Source organism: Chiloscyllium plagiosum, unplaced genomic scaffold (genome assembly GCF_037043375.1).
Source record: "Chiloscyllium plagiosum isolate Xiang-an unplaced genomic scaffold, Cpla_swu_hap1 HiC_scaffold_20, whole genome shotgun sequence".
NCBI lineage: Eukaryota > Metazoa > Chordata > Chondrichthyes > Orectolobiformes > Hemiscylliidae > Chiloscyllium > Chiloscyllium plagiosum.
The window spans coordinates 29,512,714-29,531,524 of record NW_028270158.1 but is presented as its reverse complement, the minus strand read 5'-3'; the positions used below and the strand labels follow the sequence as shown (position 1 = coordinate 29,531,524).

At 42.7% G+C, this 18,811-nt stretch overlaps 1 protein-coding gene across 2 annotated transcripts in view; it reads right to left on the bottom strand.

Annotated features, from left to right (window-relative positions):
• Positions 1 to 18,811, bottom strand: part of LOC122560735 (protein kinase C beta type) — a 298,145-nt gene that overhangs the window by 114,367 nt on the left and 164,967 nt on the right. For both annotated transcript variants that reach the window (XM_043711728.2, XM_043711727.2), the window contains exon 3: positions 13,972 to 14,054. In XM_043711728.2, the coding sequence (XP_043567663.1) occupies positions 13,972 to 14,054 (83 nt within the window). The remainder of the gene's footprint in view (positions 1 to 13,971; positions 14,055 to 18,811) is intronic.

Sequence of the window (18,811 nt, the reverse complement as noted above, 5' to 3'; positions counted from 1 at the left end):
ACACTAAACAGTTGTTTGAGCTTTCCTTCTATAGGCATCATTCCATCAGTCACAAGCCTTTATCACCTTTAGTTGATGTTACCAACCTATTGTACAGAGAGTGATTAATCCAAACATTGGCTGGCATCCCTTCGGCAGCCATCTTTACAGGCCTGCTTTGCTTCTCTCAAGGTGAACACTTGCATGCAAAATGATTTGGCCTCTTGCAGTTAGAGCATTGCTTTCCCCATGCTAGACATACTTCCTTTCCTTTTGTGTGATAATATTTACATCCTTGATCATTCCACAGAGTCTTCTGCAAATATTTCTTTCTTTCTTCTATTACGTTTGTTCTTATTCGGCCTGGAATGTCTCTCACATACAACAAAACCTTAACTGTTCTCCAATTAATATGTTCTAGCTAATGATGGGCAAGATTAGAGTTTCTGCACAGGTCAATAGCTTTAGGCTTCTCCTCCCTTAGCTGATGTGCTCTCAACAGTGCTATCTCTCATGAGATCATCTTTCAGTTGTCCGAACTCTCAGGATGTGTCAGTGCCATCATATAGTGATCAAAAGTCTACTTCTTCACCTGTGCACTGATGTGGAACACTTACTGTTCATTAGTAACATTAATGCGTCTTTAAAGCCTGCAACATCCCTATTGTCTGGGTTCTCAGCTCTTTAACAATGTGTACGATGCAATATAACTTATGGCACTCTTTCCAGCCACCAATAACAGAAGGGTTCCTCTTATTTCTTTGTCCTTTTATTTAATTCTGCAGCTACTTCTTAGTTTAGCAGCTGATAGTGGGGAAAAATATCCAATCTTCTTTCATTCCACAGCAAAAGGGAATGGAAGATTTATAGCAATTCTGACTCAACCAGCAGTTCAAAGTTGCAGACTGCTATTTTAATTCATCATCTATCTTTCAGTTTTACAGTAGTTGACGCTCTGAAAATTCATTCAAGCTCATCTTCACACTTCTTATGTCATGTTTTTAAAAATACGCTCAATGGTGGTCACAAATTAAAGTGAAAGCAACTTACAGCAAAAGAAGAAGTCACATGACAATGGCAAGCCAGCCAGTACACTATGTAGAAATGCATTTCTCCAAACAGGAAGTGTGCATTTTCCCAGTGTCTTATTGGAGCGAATGGTGTGGAGGTGCCATTAATGGACTGGGATGGACAAGGTCAGAAGTCACATGACACCAGGTTTTAGTCCAACAGGTTTATTTGAAATCACAAGCTTTCAGAGTGCTCTCTTTACGTGATGAAGGAGCAGCGCTCCGAAAGCTTGTGATTTCAAAGAAACCTATTGGGACTATAACCTGGTGTCATGTGACATCTGTACTATGGGACCTGGCACTCCTACACAAATAACCAAAAACATTACCTCACGGTGGTTAACAGACAACACACATTACAACACCATATACAACAAATCAGACAGTGCAGCATCACATCTTAATTTCCACCCATTTCACATCTCCTTTGCCCACCATTAATATCCTCTTTGTCTTTTGCATTAAGTGTCTACCTCTGTCAAAAACATATTAAAAGAATTCCAACACCTTTCAATTTCTGAAGAATAGTTATACTGGACCCGAAACATTAACCCCGTTCCTCTTTCCACAGATTCTGACAGACTTGCTGGGTTTCTTCAGCACTCTCTGCATTTGCACTCTTCAGATTTCAAGCATCCCGGTATTTTGTTTTTATTCGAGAGAAAATGTGCCTTCCTGCTTCTAAAATGGAGATTTCCGTGGTTTATTGGTTAATTACACCCAGGTGATAATATTGATGTAGTTGCTAAATCATTTAAGAAATATGAGTTAACAGGATTAGTCAAGTTCTAAAAATGCAGGTCATGCTTGACTAACCTAGTAGAGTTAAGAATTACAAGGAAATATTCAAGTAATCTGATAGAACTCCTCAATATTTTAATGGGTTATCATAATTTGTGGTATCATGTTCATTTACAAAAGAGACCATTAGGGGCCACAAATGTTGAATAACTATCAAAATAATGGAGAAATAAAAATGTTTTTCTGTAGAGAATAGCTACAACATGAATTTCACAGCCCTAACAGAAGTAAATTCTTTTGAATTTGTATTAGTCAATGTTTAAAGAAGATAATATTCAAGGATATGGGGAGGGTACAGGAGAATGTAATTTGACCAATGTTTGACAGGGTACAGATATGGTGAACCCAATATTCCATTGTGTTGGATCCAATTGAAGTTCAGCCTCATTTTTGCTCCATACTCTAAGCCAATGAAGGCGGAAAACAGAAACGACAGTAACACTAGCTAGTTTGTCCAAGGTTAGCATTACTTAAAGCAGTCAGTTTCAGCAAGTGATCCATCATTCTCTGAAAGACCAGAGAGAGCCTGATGTCGATGTCTGGCCGATGACTTTGTCCTAATCTATTTTAAGAACGTCAAATACAGATGCTAGAATACAGCCGTTGTAGGAATGTGATTTTATTGGGCGTTTGGGGCTGAATACAAAGAAAATTGAATGAACAACCTTCTTGTGATAAAGCCAAGGAATTAATATTGACTTTGCTTCTGTAACATTTGGCCATTCTAAACACAAAGACAGTAAGCAGATCAGTTAGACCCCAACCCCACAATAAACTCAAGATTCTGTTTTAAGTTCATGTAGTTATAAGGCTCTCTGCTACACCATCTACACAGCATCATGGTCCATGTGAAAGGCACATTAAAAACCAAAGCACAGAGGAGAATTGCACGAGCATTTATTTGCACTGGATTATGACAAAGAAAGAGCCTGCCATTCATAGATTGGCAAAGAAGGTAGTTCTGGTATTTTAATTTGAAGTTGTAGATTCTGGCATTAAGAAATTATGTCGCTTGACACCTCCTGGGTGACAAACTTGAAGTGCAATCCCTCATTGAAACATTGCTGGGATAGCGTTAATCTTCATTGGCATTTTGACCCCCTTCTTTGCCTCAGCTGCCTTGATGTCTGTGAAGCCATCCTTTCATTTCTTCCTTCATCTTCAGATAAGGATGACACCTTAAATGAAGTTAAAAATCACACAACACCAGGTTATAGTCCAACAGGTTTAATTGGAAGCAAACTAGCTTTTGGAGCGACGCTCCTTCATCAGATGAAGGATCGTCGCTCCGAAAGCTAGTGTGCTTCCAATTAAACCTGTTGGACTATAACCTGGTGTTGTGTGATTTTTAACTTTGTACACCCCAGTCCAACACCGGCATCTCCAAATCATGACCTTAAGTGAAGGCTGCATTACAGCTTCCAGAGAAGAGATGTCCCTGGAGGATTCTGAGCACGTTGGGTGTTAAATTTAATGAACTATGGGATTGAGTCATTGACTGTAGAAATCAGGAGGATGGGCAAGCAGGTCTGGCACAATTGGTTCAGTATTGGTCTTGTGATTCCATTGGAGACCATTAAACTAAAAGAAGCTAACTTACCAAACAGCCCACACAGGGAAAAAAAAAGACTGGACAGTTTGCCTGTGCAATTTTCTTCCTCAGAGAGCAGTGCAAACACAGATTAGATTAGGTTACATTACAGTGTGGAAACAGGCCCTTCGGCCCAACAAGTCCACACCGACCTTCCGAAGCGCAACCCACCCATACCCCTACATTTACCCCTTACCTAACACTATGGGCAATTTAGCATGGCCAATTCACCTGACCTGCACATCTTTGGATTGTGGGAGGAAACCGGAGCACCCGGAGGAAACCCACGCAGACACGGGGAGAATGTGCAAACTCTACACAGTCAGTCGCCTGAGGCGGGAATTGAACCCAGGTCTCAGGCGCTGTGAGGCAGCAGTGCTAACCACTGTGCCACCGTGCCACCCCGATATTGAATAATTTTCAGGTTGAACTGGACAGATTTTGGACTAGTATGGGATCAGAGGGAATTGGGTGTAAACAGGAACATAGAGGCCATAATCAATGAACCATGATCCTTTGACTAGCACAGCAGATATGAGGGTACTGATAGTCGGGCAGCAGAATGGCTCAATGGTTAGCACTGCTGCCTCACAATGCCAGGGACCTGGGTTTGATTCTACTGTCAGGTGATTACATGGAGTTTACACATCCTCCCTGTAGCTGTGTGGGTTTCCTCCTACAGTCCAAAAATATGCAGGTTGGGTGTATTGGCAATGCTAAATTGCCTATAATGTACAGGGATGTGTAAAACAGTTGGATTAGCTATGGGAAATGCAGGATTACAGGGAATGTGTCGGGGGTGGTTGGGCCTGGGTAGGATGCTCTTTGATAGTTCGGTATGGAATTGATAGGCTGAATGGCCTGCTTCCAAGCTGTAGGGATTGTATGAATGACCTACACTTACTTACTAACTCATTTGTTCATCTGTTCATGAGATTTCATATTTTATAACTTTTACTTTAAGAATAAAACCAACATCAAGACGAAGCAAACACAATAACAAGCAAATTGTACTTAGTGGACACTACAAATGACACTTGAAATCGTCAATTCAACAAAGGTTGATCTCAATGATTTACTGGAAAATCTGTAAGATTGTATGGCATCATGCTGTGCCCCAACATCCCTCAAAACTTTGTTTTCCTCGCACAGGAATTGATCGAGTTGCCTCCAACTGCAGCTTCACTTCATCCAAGTTCTACCCTATAGTTAGCAACCAATGGATATACACACCTTAGTTCAACTCACAGCAGTCTTGATGGTGGGAGATTCCCAACATATCTGAAGCACAGACAGTAATTTTATTACATTATCATTGCTGCTACTATTGCTGTGTTCAGTTTATCACTTTCTTCTAGGCTGAGGACAGTCGGTGGATCTTGCAGTCAACTCTTCAGGGTGAGGGTGGACCTTTGCTGGAACTGCACTGTATTTTCAATCACATACCAGGACAGTGTGTAAACACAGTATGTTGCATTGTAAAGTGTAAGAACTGATGATGTACAGAAATAATCAGTTGGGCAGAAGGGGGATCTGTATTTGTGGACAGATTATGTTTGGAGACACAGTCTTCAGATTTCATTCTTTTCAGATGTTTCACCTACACCATTCTCCACAGCATGTCTGCTCTGACCTCCTGTGGATCTCTGAAAGTTTCATTTTGTTTTCTTTTGGATTCAATCAGCCTTCATTTATTTGACAACTTGAGGTCATGATCCAAAAATCTGATGCCATAGCTGGGATCCCTCGGCTTTAGTTTCTCTTTCAGTGAAAAGTGTACAAGTCACCGCGTATGGTGCCATCTCAGGTATCAAAGTCCCTAAGTACAGCTTCTTCAGTTCTTGGAAAAATAGAGAATTTAAAAAGTCCAGCATTGCAAATTTTTGAAATAAATTATAAAATGGAAAAAAAATTCAGAACAATGGTCTTCCAACCCAATCCATGCTGGCACCTAACCTCCAGGCCGCACCTGGCCTGGATTCCAGACTACGCTGAGCTTCACCTCAGGGTGCATGAGGCCAGAAGATCGCTCTGGAATCATCTTGAGACTGGAAGTCCATGCTGAGGCCATGGCAGGCCATAAAACTGTCACAGACCGCCAGAGGACCACCACACCAGGCTGGGAGGTCATCACGCCAAGCAGAGAGACCGCCATGTGGGACAGGAGGACACCATTCCAAGCTGAGAGGCAACAGTGCAGGCAACAGCTCACACCCACAATTGCAAACAACAATTTCATCACAATAGGACAGATACAGAAAGTACAGAATGGAATACTGGTAAATGAGACACTGGAATGACCATGTCTGGTGGTGTTCAGGATGTGAACGAGGACTTCTAGACAGACTAGTTAAGGCAGTGAAGGAAATGATTGCCGTGATCAACCAGTTCTTGGATTTGAAGCAGAGCTCCAAGTCAAGCAAGGCTGGTCTTCAAAATACTACACTTCACAAAACCAACAGGTGGGAAATATACAACACCTCAAATTAATGCTTAGCGATTTATCAATATCGCAATAGTTGGCGCAACACTAATAATTTACAGGTTTAAATATTTACTTAATCTCATCAGATAACACAAGCAACATGCAGAAAGCAATAAAATGTTTACTGCAATCTTGAAAAGAATATTTCAAGGTTCAAAGCAAAATTTGCCCATTCCAAGATAAGAGAATGAATAGTTTCTACGTTACAGACAAAAACAGAAATTGCTTGAAAAGCTCAGCAGGTCTGTCAACATCTTGGAGAGAAATCGAGATGAGTGACCCTTCCTCAGAACTCTACTTTTGTCTCTGATTTACAGCATCTGCAGGTCTTTCAGGTTTCTTTTTAGCTTCCATGTTTTGTTTTCTGCAGATTTTTTAAAAAGTCAGTTTTTTTCTTCAGATTATTTTTGATCACACACATACCACATTCATAAAGTGACCTGGTCCCTAGCTGGCATGTGGCTGTGATTTGGGCATCTTAGGAGGAGGCCAAGATGAATGATCCACTTGGCACTTTGGACTGAAGATGAATACAAATATTTCAGCCATGTCTTTCGCACTGTTGTGTTGAACGTCCCCATCATTGAGGATTGGGATATTTGTAGAGTATTTTTCTCCTTTCATTTGTTTAATTGGCCATTATTATTCATGACTGGATGTAGCATGACTGCAGAATTTAGATATGACCAGTGGTTATGAGTTCATTTAACCAGGCTAATCTCCCAGCTTATGGTTATGATAGAGAGAGAGATATGCCGGGCTAGGTTACAGAAACATGATTAAACAGAATTCTGCAGCTGATGGTCCACAGAGTCTCCTGAATGCCTAGTTTTGAGTTGCTAGATCAGTTCAAAGTCAGTTTCATCTAGCACGATGATGATAGTGTACTGTACACAACTTGATAGAAGATAGCCTGAGTAGGAAAATGTGTCTTTGTCTACACAAGGACAGTATGATAGTCACTCCAACTGACACCGTAATGGACAGATGTATTTATGACAGATAGATTAGTGAGAATAATGTCAAGTAGATTTTTCCCTCTTGTTGGTTCCCTCACCATCTGTTTGCAGACTCAGCGTAGCAGTTAATGTATTATCTTTTTATTTTTCTGTATTTGTTTTATTGTGAACTGGAAAAAAGGCTGTTTCTAAAACCAAGAACGGTGGAAGGATTTGCTCTTTCTGCATTCTTTAGAAGCTAGTTACTGAAATTCTTTGTCAGTGATAGTTACACAGCTGACAGTGGCTTTGGCGGGGGTTGTGTATAGAGTGATATTTGGCCAGCAACAAACAGCTGATTGACTGACTTGGGCAGTTGTAAACAGTTATGGATGATTAAAGGCTATCTGGTTGTCAACAACTGTGTGATTGGTTCTTGATGAGCTGAACAGCTCAATATTGCCAGAAGACTTCAGACCTCCAGAGGGTGGTGGTGTGTCTCTGCATTTAAAAAAATGTGAAGCCTAAAGGAAGCCAATTATCTTTTCTCACCAGTTGCTGCAATACATTAATATATAAGTAAGAGACTTTATATTGTGTGAAGCAGTTGCTCTGTGCCTCTTGGAGGGTAGTGAAAAATACCTGCAGAAGAGAGATTGAAAAAGGCCTGACAAGCAAAAGGATCATCTCAGTGAACCCTATGGACAAGAGCCATTGAATTGACTTCTCAGCTTTTCCCGTAACTGATATCACCTTATTTTGTCTGCATGTGTTTGCGGGGTTAGACTTTTAACTATAAAGTTGTTCAGCACAGAAAACTGATCCATATTTTCTGTTATCCTGGGTCTACAAAGATAGGAAAATTGGAGATTTTGCATACGTCGATAGAATCATTCACTTTGGTGACAACTCTGGGAATGGTGGGCTTGATTTCCACTCCAATGAGGCAATGATAACATTTGGGGATGGATTTTGAAATAGAGACAACATGGATTTGGATATAACGTTCCTAAAAATACAGCTGAAGGAAAATGGCAGGTTTTGAATTCCATTTAAAGCACTGGAGTGGAAGCAGTAAAAGATTTCCTGCAGGGACAGGTGTCCCTAGTCGTCTAAAATGACCTTTCAAAACTCAGGTTGATTGAACTGGTGTGTAAAGTGATGATAGCATTGCCTGACAGAGCTAGGAGGAAATAATGGAGGTACTTGTATGGTACTTGGATTTATTGGAAATACGAGAGAATCTATGTAGTAAAACATCAGAATCAGATAGTATTCAGTTACACTTACAACAGCATATGCTTGAGGAGGAAATGAAGAAACTAGAAATAGCAAAAAAAGACGAGGAGAGAAAGGAAAGGAAAAGAAGATGGAATTAAGACAAATGAGAAATGGAAATGAGAAAATTAAAATCAGAAATGCAAAAAGAAGAGAAAGTGAGAGAATTTGAATATGTTTAAAATGATGCAGCTGAAACAGGAAACATCAAATGTGCATACAGGACCTTTGGGGGGGGGAACCTTCATTCTAGTGTAAGCACACTCAGGAAATGTTTACGTTTGCAAAGGCCCAACCAAAATATGAGAAGGATGTGGAAGTAGTTTTCATGTCATTTGAGAAAATGGCAAGGCAACTGGACTTGCATTTAAAATGTTGTGGGCAGCTTTGGGGGTTGGTGGGGGTCCAGAGGAGGCTCACAAGAATGCTCCCAGGGATGAAGGGTTTAACATACCATAAGCGATTGAGGACTCTGGGTCTGTACCCATGGAGTTTAGAAAGATGGGGAGAATGTCATTGAAACTTATTGACTACTAAGAGGCCTGGATAGAGTGGACATGGAGAAGATGTTTCTACTTGAAGGAGAGACTAGAATCCAAGGGCAAAGCCTCAGATTGAAAGAACTGAGGTGAGGAGAAATTTCTTCATCCAGAGGAGGTTAATCTGTGGAACTCATTTCTACAGAGGGCTTCGGCAGCCAAGTCATTGAGTGGATTAAAGACAGAGATAGATGGTTCTTGATTAGTAAGGGGATCAGGGAGAAGGTAGGAGAATGGGGTTGAGAAACATATCAGCTATGATTAAAGGCAGAGCTTACATAAAGGGACAAATGGCCTAATTCTGCTCCTATATCTTAAGATCTATTGTCTTATGGATAAGTAAGTTGGACAAAAGACTACACTCTATTCATGTGGAATAAGTTGGCAGGTAAAGGACAGGAAATGTATGTTTCACTGCAAGAGGAGGTTTCTCAGGATGATGATGCTGTTAAAAAATATCTAGACTGGCTGCATGAGCCTGAGGCATATAGGCAAAGGATTCAAGATGTAAAGAAATAGCCTGCGCAAACCCATGTTGAATTTGAAAGAGTTAAACAACATAATTTTTACAGCTGGATATGAGTATTAGAAGGTGAAACCCATAATAGGCTCTAAAAGAAATTACTCTCATTTAAAAACTGTTCCTTATAAAATCCCATCTTGAGGACTAAAGGGTCATAACTGCTCGACAGGCAGTGAAACTGGCTACAATTACGAGTTGATCAATAAAACTAAACCTTTTTTTCATTACCGTCATAAATTCTAAACAGATAGAAAGTGGGAGTGAAAGCAAGTAGCCAGGATAAAGGCCAGATGGCTGGGAATGCCCAAGGTCTCCACCTCAAATCAAACTTGGAAGCTGAACTGTTCCCAGTGTAATGAGGGCTGGTGGAGTTGGGGGGGGGGGGGGGAAGAGGTGGTACATTCACCTTGATGGCTGGGAATTGCAGGGGAATGGTATGAGACATGTTCAAGTTCATAATATTCCAGACAGGAAACTCAAAAGTAAAAGATCACCAATCGAATTATGACTTTTACTATTACTAGGACACTGAAGTTAGACATTGCTGTGAGTGCAGAAGAAATACATAGAATACTTCAGAGATATAAAGGATTTTTTTGTCTAAAGGGAAGATAACTTGTTTTCTTCAAATTAAGTATCCGAGCCCATAAATCTACTCAAGGATCGATCGGTTATCTTGCTCAACCAGGATTTAGTTTTCCCTTGAGAGTTCAATGAAAACCAAGCTTTTAGTAAATAGGTTAAATGGAGAATGTATATCGGTTCCATTGTACAAAGTCCAGTTGGAGTGGTACGTTGTCTGAACTAGTGGTAACTGGGTAGTTAAAACATTACCCATGGATGGAGTGGACAACGTACCACTCCAACTGGACTTTGTACAATGGAACCGATATATATTCTCCAATTAATGGTGTAGCAGGAGTCACAGACTTGCTCCAAATCAGAAAGTCCAGCTGAAGCTAAAAAAATAGAGCAGTTGAAAGACAGACTCCAGGTTTTTTATTCCATCATGTGCAGTAACCAGAGCAATGGCTGACCAGAGGTCACAGCAATCCTGCAAACAGATGTCAGGTATGCAGACTTCCACTTCAGAAGAATGGGAATTGAAAAGAAGTGTTTGGTATATCTTCATTGAGACTCAAGACGCAGATCCTCAATTTACTCTATTCAAACTGAGAGCTCACTCTGAAGCTGAGGGTGGAGGTGTTCTGTATGCTATGTTTCCTGTAAACTGTGTGGGTGCGCGAGTGTGCATGTGAGTAGACGTGCACATGTGTGCAAATGTGCACGTGTGTATGGATGTGCATGTGTGTGGATGTGCATGTGTGTGGATGTGTACGTGCAAGTGTTTGCAGTTGCTCTGATGTTCTGCTCACGTCATGCATTGGCATTGTCGTGCCAACCACTGCATTGTCTGCCAGTTCCAGAAGCTGCTACTGCACATGGACTTTGGAGACCCATGCAATTGGTAAGAACATTACAGGGAAGGCTCTGGAGTGTTATTATATTGAAAGCAGAATTCAGAGTGGAGATCTCTTAGAAGATCTGCGGATAAAAATTGTTCATAGTCGTTCATCAAATAGTGGTCCCACCAAGACATCGACAGGATATATTATTGAGTAGTTTGACTGGTTCACTTGGCCACTTCAGAGGACAGTTCACAGCTAACCACATTGCTGTGGATCTGGAATCACATGTTAGGCCAGACAAACAAAGTCTCAAGGATATTTTGAATCAGACTGTTTTTCATGACAATCAACACTAGTTACATGGTCATCATTAGGCTAGATTTAATTCCAGGTTTTTACTGAATTTAAAATTTCACCACCTGCCAGTGTGGGATATGACCATGCGAGGAATGTCTTTGCTACTGTATTCAAATCCCCTTGTGAGAAAGGCCACCATATAATCCCTGTTCCAAACTGCTTGCTGCGCCTGCATGTTAGCTTTAAGTGACTTATCAACATGAGCAGCCAGATTGCTTTGAACATTAACACTTCCCAATCTCTCCCCATTTAAGAAATCTGGACCTCTATGAATATAATGGGGCACATTTAAACCCTATTGCCGGAGGGTAGGTCTGGTGGAATGGATCATCCCATTGTTGTTGATCTTCATCATAATAAAAGCAGAATACTATGGATACTAGAAATCTGAAATGAGAACCAAACATTCAGGAGAAAGTCAGCAGGTAGAGAGCATCTGTGGAGAGAGAAAGACAGTTGATGTTTTAAATCCAGTGGTCCTCCTTTGATATTTCATCCGATTGGTTTCAGTACTCTTGTTCTGTACCATCAGACTCCTAGTTGGGATGAAAGTCAAATGCACCTCCCATCGCTGGCCTGGTTAGCAGGGACTATGGATCTTTTAACTGCAAAGCAACCAGGGACAGCGGAATAGGGTCATGAAATCTGGAACTTTGCAAGATTAACAGAGGAAGATGAGGCAGTAAGACAAGCATGGCCTTGTTTCGATTTTTTCTATGCTACTTATTCTTTTTATGATGTAAAATAACAGCAGAAACTAATGTCAGGCAAACTTTTGCTGTTTCACGCAGATCTCAGTGATAAATTTAGCATTTACCTCAGTACAGCAAATATTGTTTATTTCCATCGCTTGTTAATTTCAGTGAAAAGATTGCTATGATTACAAAGTACTTTATAGTCACAGCTACTCCTTGATTCACACGATTGGACTTAAACCAAATTAAAATATATCATTCTCGAAATGCCAGCTAACAGGATTACAGATAATGGAATGAAATGACATTTTTTAACTGAGTGAAAATAAACAAGTTTACTTCTGCATTAAAGAGGGTGACTGAAAGATGTTAAGTCTTGATATCAGCCACAGGTAAGTTTTAGAGTTCTTTCTTCTGTGAAAGTGACTCTAAACTATTTAAAGTTATGAAACCAGAACCTCTGCCTGTATTACTGTGTGGAGATTAGCGTTCTGTCCTGGGGAAAATCTTTCACTGCAGAGTATGTGGGATGTCCACCAACCACAACCTGCTGAGCTGCCCATTAGCTAACCTTCTGCAATTACAGACTCCAACTTATTCCACAATGTTCTGTATATTCTGACCTAAGTCATCCCTTGTTGCAAATGCATATTGTCAGTCTATTACAATGACATTATAGTGAACAGCTGACAGGTTTGATTTCAGCCATTTTAGGACTACTCCATGTAAGCCTGAAATAGAGGTCCTAGTGGGTGCTAAAAAGATTGCCAGAGCGAAGGAAGAAACCTCTGTCTGTTTGTTGATAGAATGAGGCACCTCACTAACTCTGGCCCACCTTGGTTAACATAATGCTCCAGGTCAGGGACACATTCCTGGCAATGGATTATGTGAAAGTGGGGATTTGAAATGCAGAACTGCCTGTAATCCTGCATAAATAACCATTTAATTATTACAGCAAATATGTGTGGGCATAAATTAGTGTGAAATAGGAGATTTCTGGGATTGCTTAGTTATTTGAAGGGGTTACATTACTGTACGCTGTAAACAGTGTGAGGGAATAGTCCAAGGACATATTACAGAATGAAAAAGGAGTGTGTCCCTCCATAGCACATATTTCAGCTTCCAGCTGTGGTGGACAGGTTTGTCTGACCATGTCCAGTAAAACCCATTGAATCATCAATAGATGGACTGCCAAGCTGGTTCAGGAGATATCAGTACTCAGCAACTAACACATGGCTCCCTTAAGGAAGTGACAGAAAGAAGACAGCTTCTATTACTCAGAAGATAGATTTCAAAATGCTTCCCCTTTTTAAAATAACCTGGATCTTTTCTATTCAAATCTTAGGGCACTCAAAACATTGTTAGGATTAACAGAGGACAAAAAAAAAAGATAGTTGTGGGCACATGCTATAAATGCAGCCAAACCTCCAGTAAGAAAGCCTCCAACATGTGTGAAAACACACTGTCAATTTAAGGCATTTGATAGGACCTTGTCTTACTCACTCTCATACAATTAACTGCCTCTGCTTGTTCCTAATTCTACCCATGCAGGTCAAAGTATGACCCTGTTCTAACCAAATCACAACCACTATGCAAACCGCCATACCAAACATTTTCTCAGGGGCAGGCTTGTTAAACAATCAAGAGAGAGGTCCCTGTCAGATCTCTATCATCGGGAAGGAACAGCAGGATGAGCCGGCATTGCACCAAATGGGACAGAACATTCTTAAAGATGGAAGAAGAATCCTGAAGGTTCTTTTTTCATGGAATGATGGGATAGGTGAGGAAATAGGGTTGAGGCAGGAGTAATATGTAGTGATTGGGGATGATGGTCATTGCTTGCTAAGGGCTCCTGAAACCCATCTCCTGGGGCTGCCAGGAGCAATGAAGGGAATTGGGCAGAATTAGGTCCCACCTACCTCCAACCATTAACGCCTGATGGATGTGGAAAAAAACAGTGATGTCCTTCCTAATATAGACAAAAGATTACGGTTGGGCCCCAAACAAAATGGAAATGTCCATGAGCAATCATCCATGCCACGCTGTATACTCTCAGCATCCTCAAAATTTCATAATGTTCTCACATTGATCGTTGCGACCAAACCTTACTAACCAAGCATCAAGTCTCAACAGTCTTGTCATCACAGGCACTGTATTTTAAACTCTCCAAATTCCCATGATGGCAATGTACTTTTGTTCCCATCCTTCCCATAGTCTACCAAGACACTATTCAACATTTATAAAACTACAAGCCCAATCATCAGTGAACATATATGAATCCTTCAAACATTGACAAAAATTAGTACCTCAGAGGCAGGTCCTGTATCTGCACCTGGGCAGGAGAAGGTGACAAACTCATGGCATCGTTTGTGAACAACAAAGGAGCAAACTGTAAATGAGAACATAAAATATCATCAGTTAAATTATGCACAAGCCATCCATTACAGCCCAACAAATGCAGAGCAATCAACAAATAAATCAGAACATACAAACAAATCGTTGAAAATCAACTAACCAGCGGTACTACAGCAGATATTTGTTCATTGCAATTGGGATTGAGATAAATCTGTAAGTTATGCAAATTAGAACTAAAGGTGCTGCGTTAATGTCATTGGACGAGTCATCCAGAGACCCATGCTCTGGTAAATGTGGGTTCAATTAATACAATCGGATAAATTGAAAGCTAGTCTCAATAATGATGCTGTTATGGACTTTTTCTGTTAGAAATTCATCTGGTTCACTAATTAGAGAAGGAAATCTGCCATCCTTACTTGGTTTCACCTGTGACCCTAGATAGACAGCAACGCGCTGACTCATAACTGCCTAGTTAATTTTTAACTGTCCGAGTAGTAGGGTGCTCATTTCAAAAGTATTTTGGGATGGGCCATAAATGCCAGCCTTAGTAATGATGCCCATGCCCCATGAAAGAATAAGGCAAAATAAAGAAACTGAAAATTATCTCCAAACATTGCAAAAGTGAGACAAAGAAAGGTGAGAAATGAAACAGACCATAATAAATATGCTGCAAGTTTATTATATAACAAACTTTCTTGTCCAACTGCAAAATTAATTTTACTTGAATTGTTAAGCCTTTGTTCAGTTCTTATATTAACTGCTTACAGTGTAAATTAATCACCAACACTAACAGAAACACAATATCTCTGCTAAATAATGTGCATGAAATAATGGCTTCTCTTTGAGGGAGCTCAGTGAGCTGAAGCTAAGGTAGTGCCGTAAGACTTTAAACAATACTTGGAGAGACTGAGATAAACACTGCATTCACTCCAAACACCCTTCTGGACCATCAATTTATTACGGGCATTTGGATGACTACCTGCTCATTCCATTTATTAGATTTATCTCCAATACGTAGAAGAGAATGACATGCTGCGAGGAAAGGGTTCCTCATAACTTTGACTTTTTTAACACTACAAAACTCTGATTTCAGCTGGAGTCGCAAGAAACAGCCTTTTATTCTACTTATTGCTCTTGACCATCAGCAACCCTTCATCAAAAAGATATTCAGTTGGGAAGTGATTTTCAAAATATTTTTAAGGGTTAATTTGGACTCATAGCTAGGGATGTCCACTGTGCATCCTGTATCAGCACAAATAATCTGAGGTACAGCAAGAACTAGATAAAAAGTAAAACTCTTTCTGCACTATCCCCTCAAGTGCACCCAAGCCAGAGAAAACTCTTGTTAGATACAAAGTAAAGCTCCATCTACATTGTCAAATGTTCCCAGGGACCATGGAAGTTTCTAAAAATTCTTTCATGTGATGATCAGCACTTGTTACTCATCCCTCACAATCCTTGAGAAGGTTTTAGTGAGTCATTTTCACTTATCACTGCAGTCGAACCCCTGTAGATATATCTAAAGTACTCATACAGTCATAGAGACATACAACACAGAAACAGACCCTTTGGTCCAACTCGTTCATGCTGCCCAGATATCCGAGATAAATCTAGCCCCATATGCCAGCACTTGGTCCATATCTCTCTAAACCCATCCTGTTCATATACCCATCCAGATGTCTTTTAAATGTTGCAATTGTACCAGTCTCCACCACTTCCTCTGGCAGCTCATTCCATACATGTACCACACTGCATGAAAAGGTTGCCCCTTTGGTCCCTTTTATATATTTCCCCTCTCACCTTAAACCTATGCCCTCTAGTTTTTGTCATCCCCCACTCCGGGGAAACCACTTTGTCTACTTACTCTATCCATGCCCCTCATGATTTTATAAATCTCTGTAAGGTCACCCCAGAACCTCCAACACTCTAAGGAAAATAGCTCCAGCATATTCAGCCTCTCCCTATAGCTCAAACCTTCCAAACCTTGTAAATCGTTTCTGGATTCTTTCAAGTTTCACAACATTCTTAATTTTTCTTAGATGGACTTCGATATCTCGAGATACTTGAAAATCAAACAGCAGAGCGCAGTAGCTGCGCAGATTCACTGCTGGGTTAGACAGCAGTGTAGGTTTCTTTCTCCATTTGAATCACTTCCCATGTGGTTCACTACCTTTGTCTGTCTTCCTCCTTTTTAAACGTGCCATTATTTAGACCCTTTTTCCCCCCAAAGTTCTAAAATAATATAACAGCTTATAAAACAGTAATTACTACTCTTAGAATTCAAGGAACTCAACTCTAATACTGAGAATACCTCAAAAAAGGATCAGCTCTTGTAGCCACAAATTCTTCCCGTCCTCCATCTTGGATTACCCAGAATCCTTTGTCTAGGAAGGGAGTTGCAGATTTATTGGGCCAGCAAGTGTATGGGAACTTGCAAATGGTGGTATCCCAGTAAGTCAGCTGTCCTGGTTCCTTGAGATAGGAGACATAATGGCTAACAGTAGCAGGTCCAACAATGGCAGTTCCAATGAATCTCATGGGGAGATGGTTGGATTCTCTGTTTTCGCAGATAGTCACTGCCTCAAGCTTACATTGCATGAACATTTCTTTCCACTGACAAACTTATTCAGATTGTGTATTTGAGGAATGGGGCTCAGCACTACAATCATTAGCAAATATCTCCACTTCTGACCTAATGATGGAGGGAAGGTCCTTGATAAAGCAGCTGAGATGGTTGGAATAAGGACACCGCCCTGAGGAACACATGCAGCAGGGTCATAGAGCTTCCCGGACAATAAGACGAACATGGATGGAAGAAGGAGAAGAGTGCTGGGAGGGGGGGGGGGGGGATGGTGGCTGTAAGGGGGGAGGGGAAGGAGGCTGTGAGGAGAATGGGGGAGAAGGAGTCTGTAAGGAGGAGAGAGGAGGCTGTCGGGGGAGAAAGAAGGAGGCTATAAAGGGGAGGAGGAGAGCAGGCTGTAAGGGGCAGCAAGGGAGAGAGGAAGGTTGTAACGGGGTGGGGGGAGGAGGAAGCTTTAAGGGGGAGGGAGAGAAGGAGACTGTAAGAGGGAGCATGGGGAGAAGGAGGCTGTAAGGGGGCGGGGGAGAAGGAGGCTGTAAGGCGATGGGGTGGAGGAGGCTGTAAGGGGGCGGGGGTGGAGGAGGCTGTAAGGGGGCGGGGGTGGAGGAGGCTATAAGGGGGCGGGGGTGGAGGAGGCTGTAAGGGGGAGGGGGTGGAGGAGGCTGTAAGGGGGAGGGGGTGGAGGAGGCTGTAAGGGGGAGGGGGTGGAGGAGGCTGTAAGGGGGAGGGGGAGAAGGAGGCTGTAAGGGGACCGTGGGGAGAAGGAGGCTGTAAAGTGGAGGGGGGTGAGAAGGAGGCTGTAAGGGGGAGGGGGAGAAGGAGATGGTAAGGGGGCAGGGGAGAAGGAGACGGTAAGGGGGCAGGGGTGGAGGAGGCTGTAAGGGGGAGGGGGAGGAGGGAGAAGGCGGCTGTAAGGGGGTGGGGTGGAGGAGGCTGTAAGTGGGAGGGGGAGGAGGGGAAGGGGAGAAGGAGGCTGTAAGGTGGAGGGGGAGAAGGAGGCAGTATGGGGGGAAGGGGGAGAAGGAAGCTGTAAGGGGAGGAGGGAGAAGGAGGCTGTAACGGGGATGGGGACGGGGAGGGGAGAAGGAGGCTGTAATGGGGAGGGGGAAGAAGGAAGCTGAAAGGGGGAGGGGGTGAGAAGAAGGCAGTATGGGGGGGGAGGGGGGAGAAGGAGGCTGTAAGGGGAAGGGGGGAGAAGGTAGCAGTATGGGGGGAGGGGGGAGAAGGAGGCTGTAAGGGAGAGGGGGAAGGAGACTGCTGAAAGGGGGAGGGGGTGAGAAGGAGGCTGAAAGGGGGAGGGGGAGAAAGAGGCTGTAAGGGGGAGGGGAAAAAAGAGGCTGTAAGGAGGAGGGGGAAGAAGGAGACTGAAAGGGGGAGGGGGTGAGAAGGAGGCTGTAAGAGGGAGGGGGAAGAAGGAGACTGAAAGGGGGAGGGGGAGAAAGAGGCTGTAAGGGGGAGGGGGAAGAAGGAGACTGAAGGGGAGGGGGAGGAGACTGAAAGAGGGAGGGGGGAGAAGGAGGCTGAAAGGGAGAGGGGGTGAGAAGGAGGCTGTAAGGGGGAGGGGGTGAGAAGGAGGCTGTAAGGGGGAGGGGGTGAGAAGGAGGCTGAAAGGGGGAGGGGGGAGAAAGAGGCTGTAAGGGGGAGGGGGGAGAAAGAGGCTGAAAGGGGGAGGGGGAAGAAGGAGACTGAAAGGGGGAGGGGGTGAGAAGGAGGCTGAAATAGGGAGGGGGGAGAAAGAGGCTGTAAGGGGGAGGGGGTGGAGGAGACTGTAAAGGGGAGGGGGAGAAAGAGGCGGTAAGGGGGAGGGGGAAGAAGGAGACTGAAAGGGGGAGGGGATGAGAAGGAGGCTGAAATGGGGAGGGAGGAGAAAGAGGCTGTAAGGGGGAGGGGGAGGGGGAAGAAGGAGGCTGAAAGGGGGAGGGGGAGGAGGAGACTGTAAAGGGGAGTGGGAGAAGGAGGCTGTATGGGGAGGGAAGAGAGGGCTGTAAGGGGGAGGGGGGAGAAGTGGGTAGAAAGTGTGGGTGTGGTGTAGAAGAGAGCAATGATACAAAGAACAGAGAATTGTTTCAAATCTCTCGCGAAGGTAATACTCAACTAACTGAGAGCCAGGGAAACTTGGAATCCCTGAGGTAATGAATCTCTCGAAAAATAATGTGGAATTTCTAGCTTCACTGTGCATTGGGAAAAATATAATGGATGCTATTGTGATG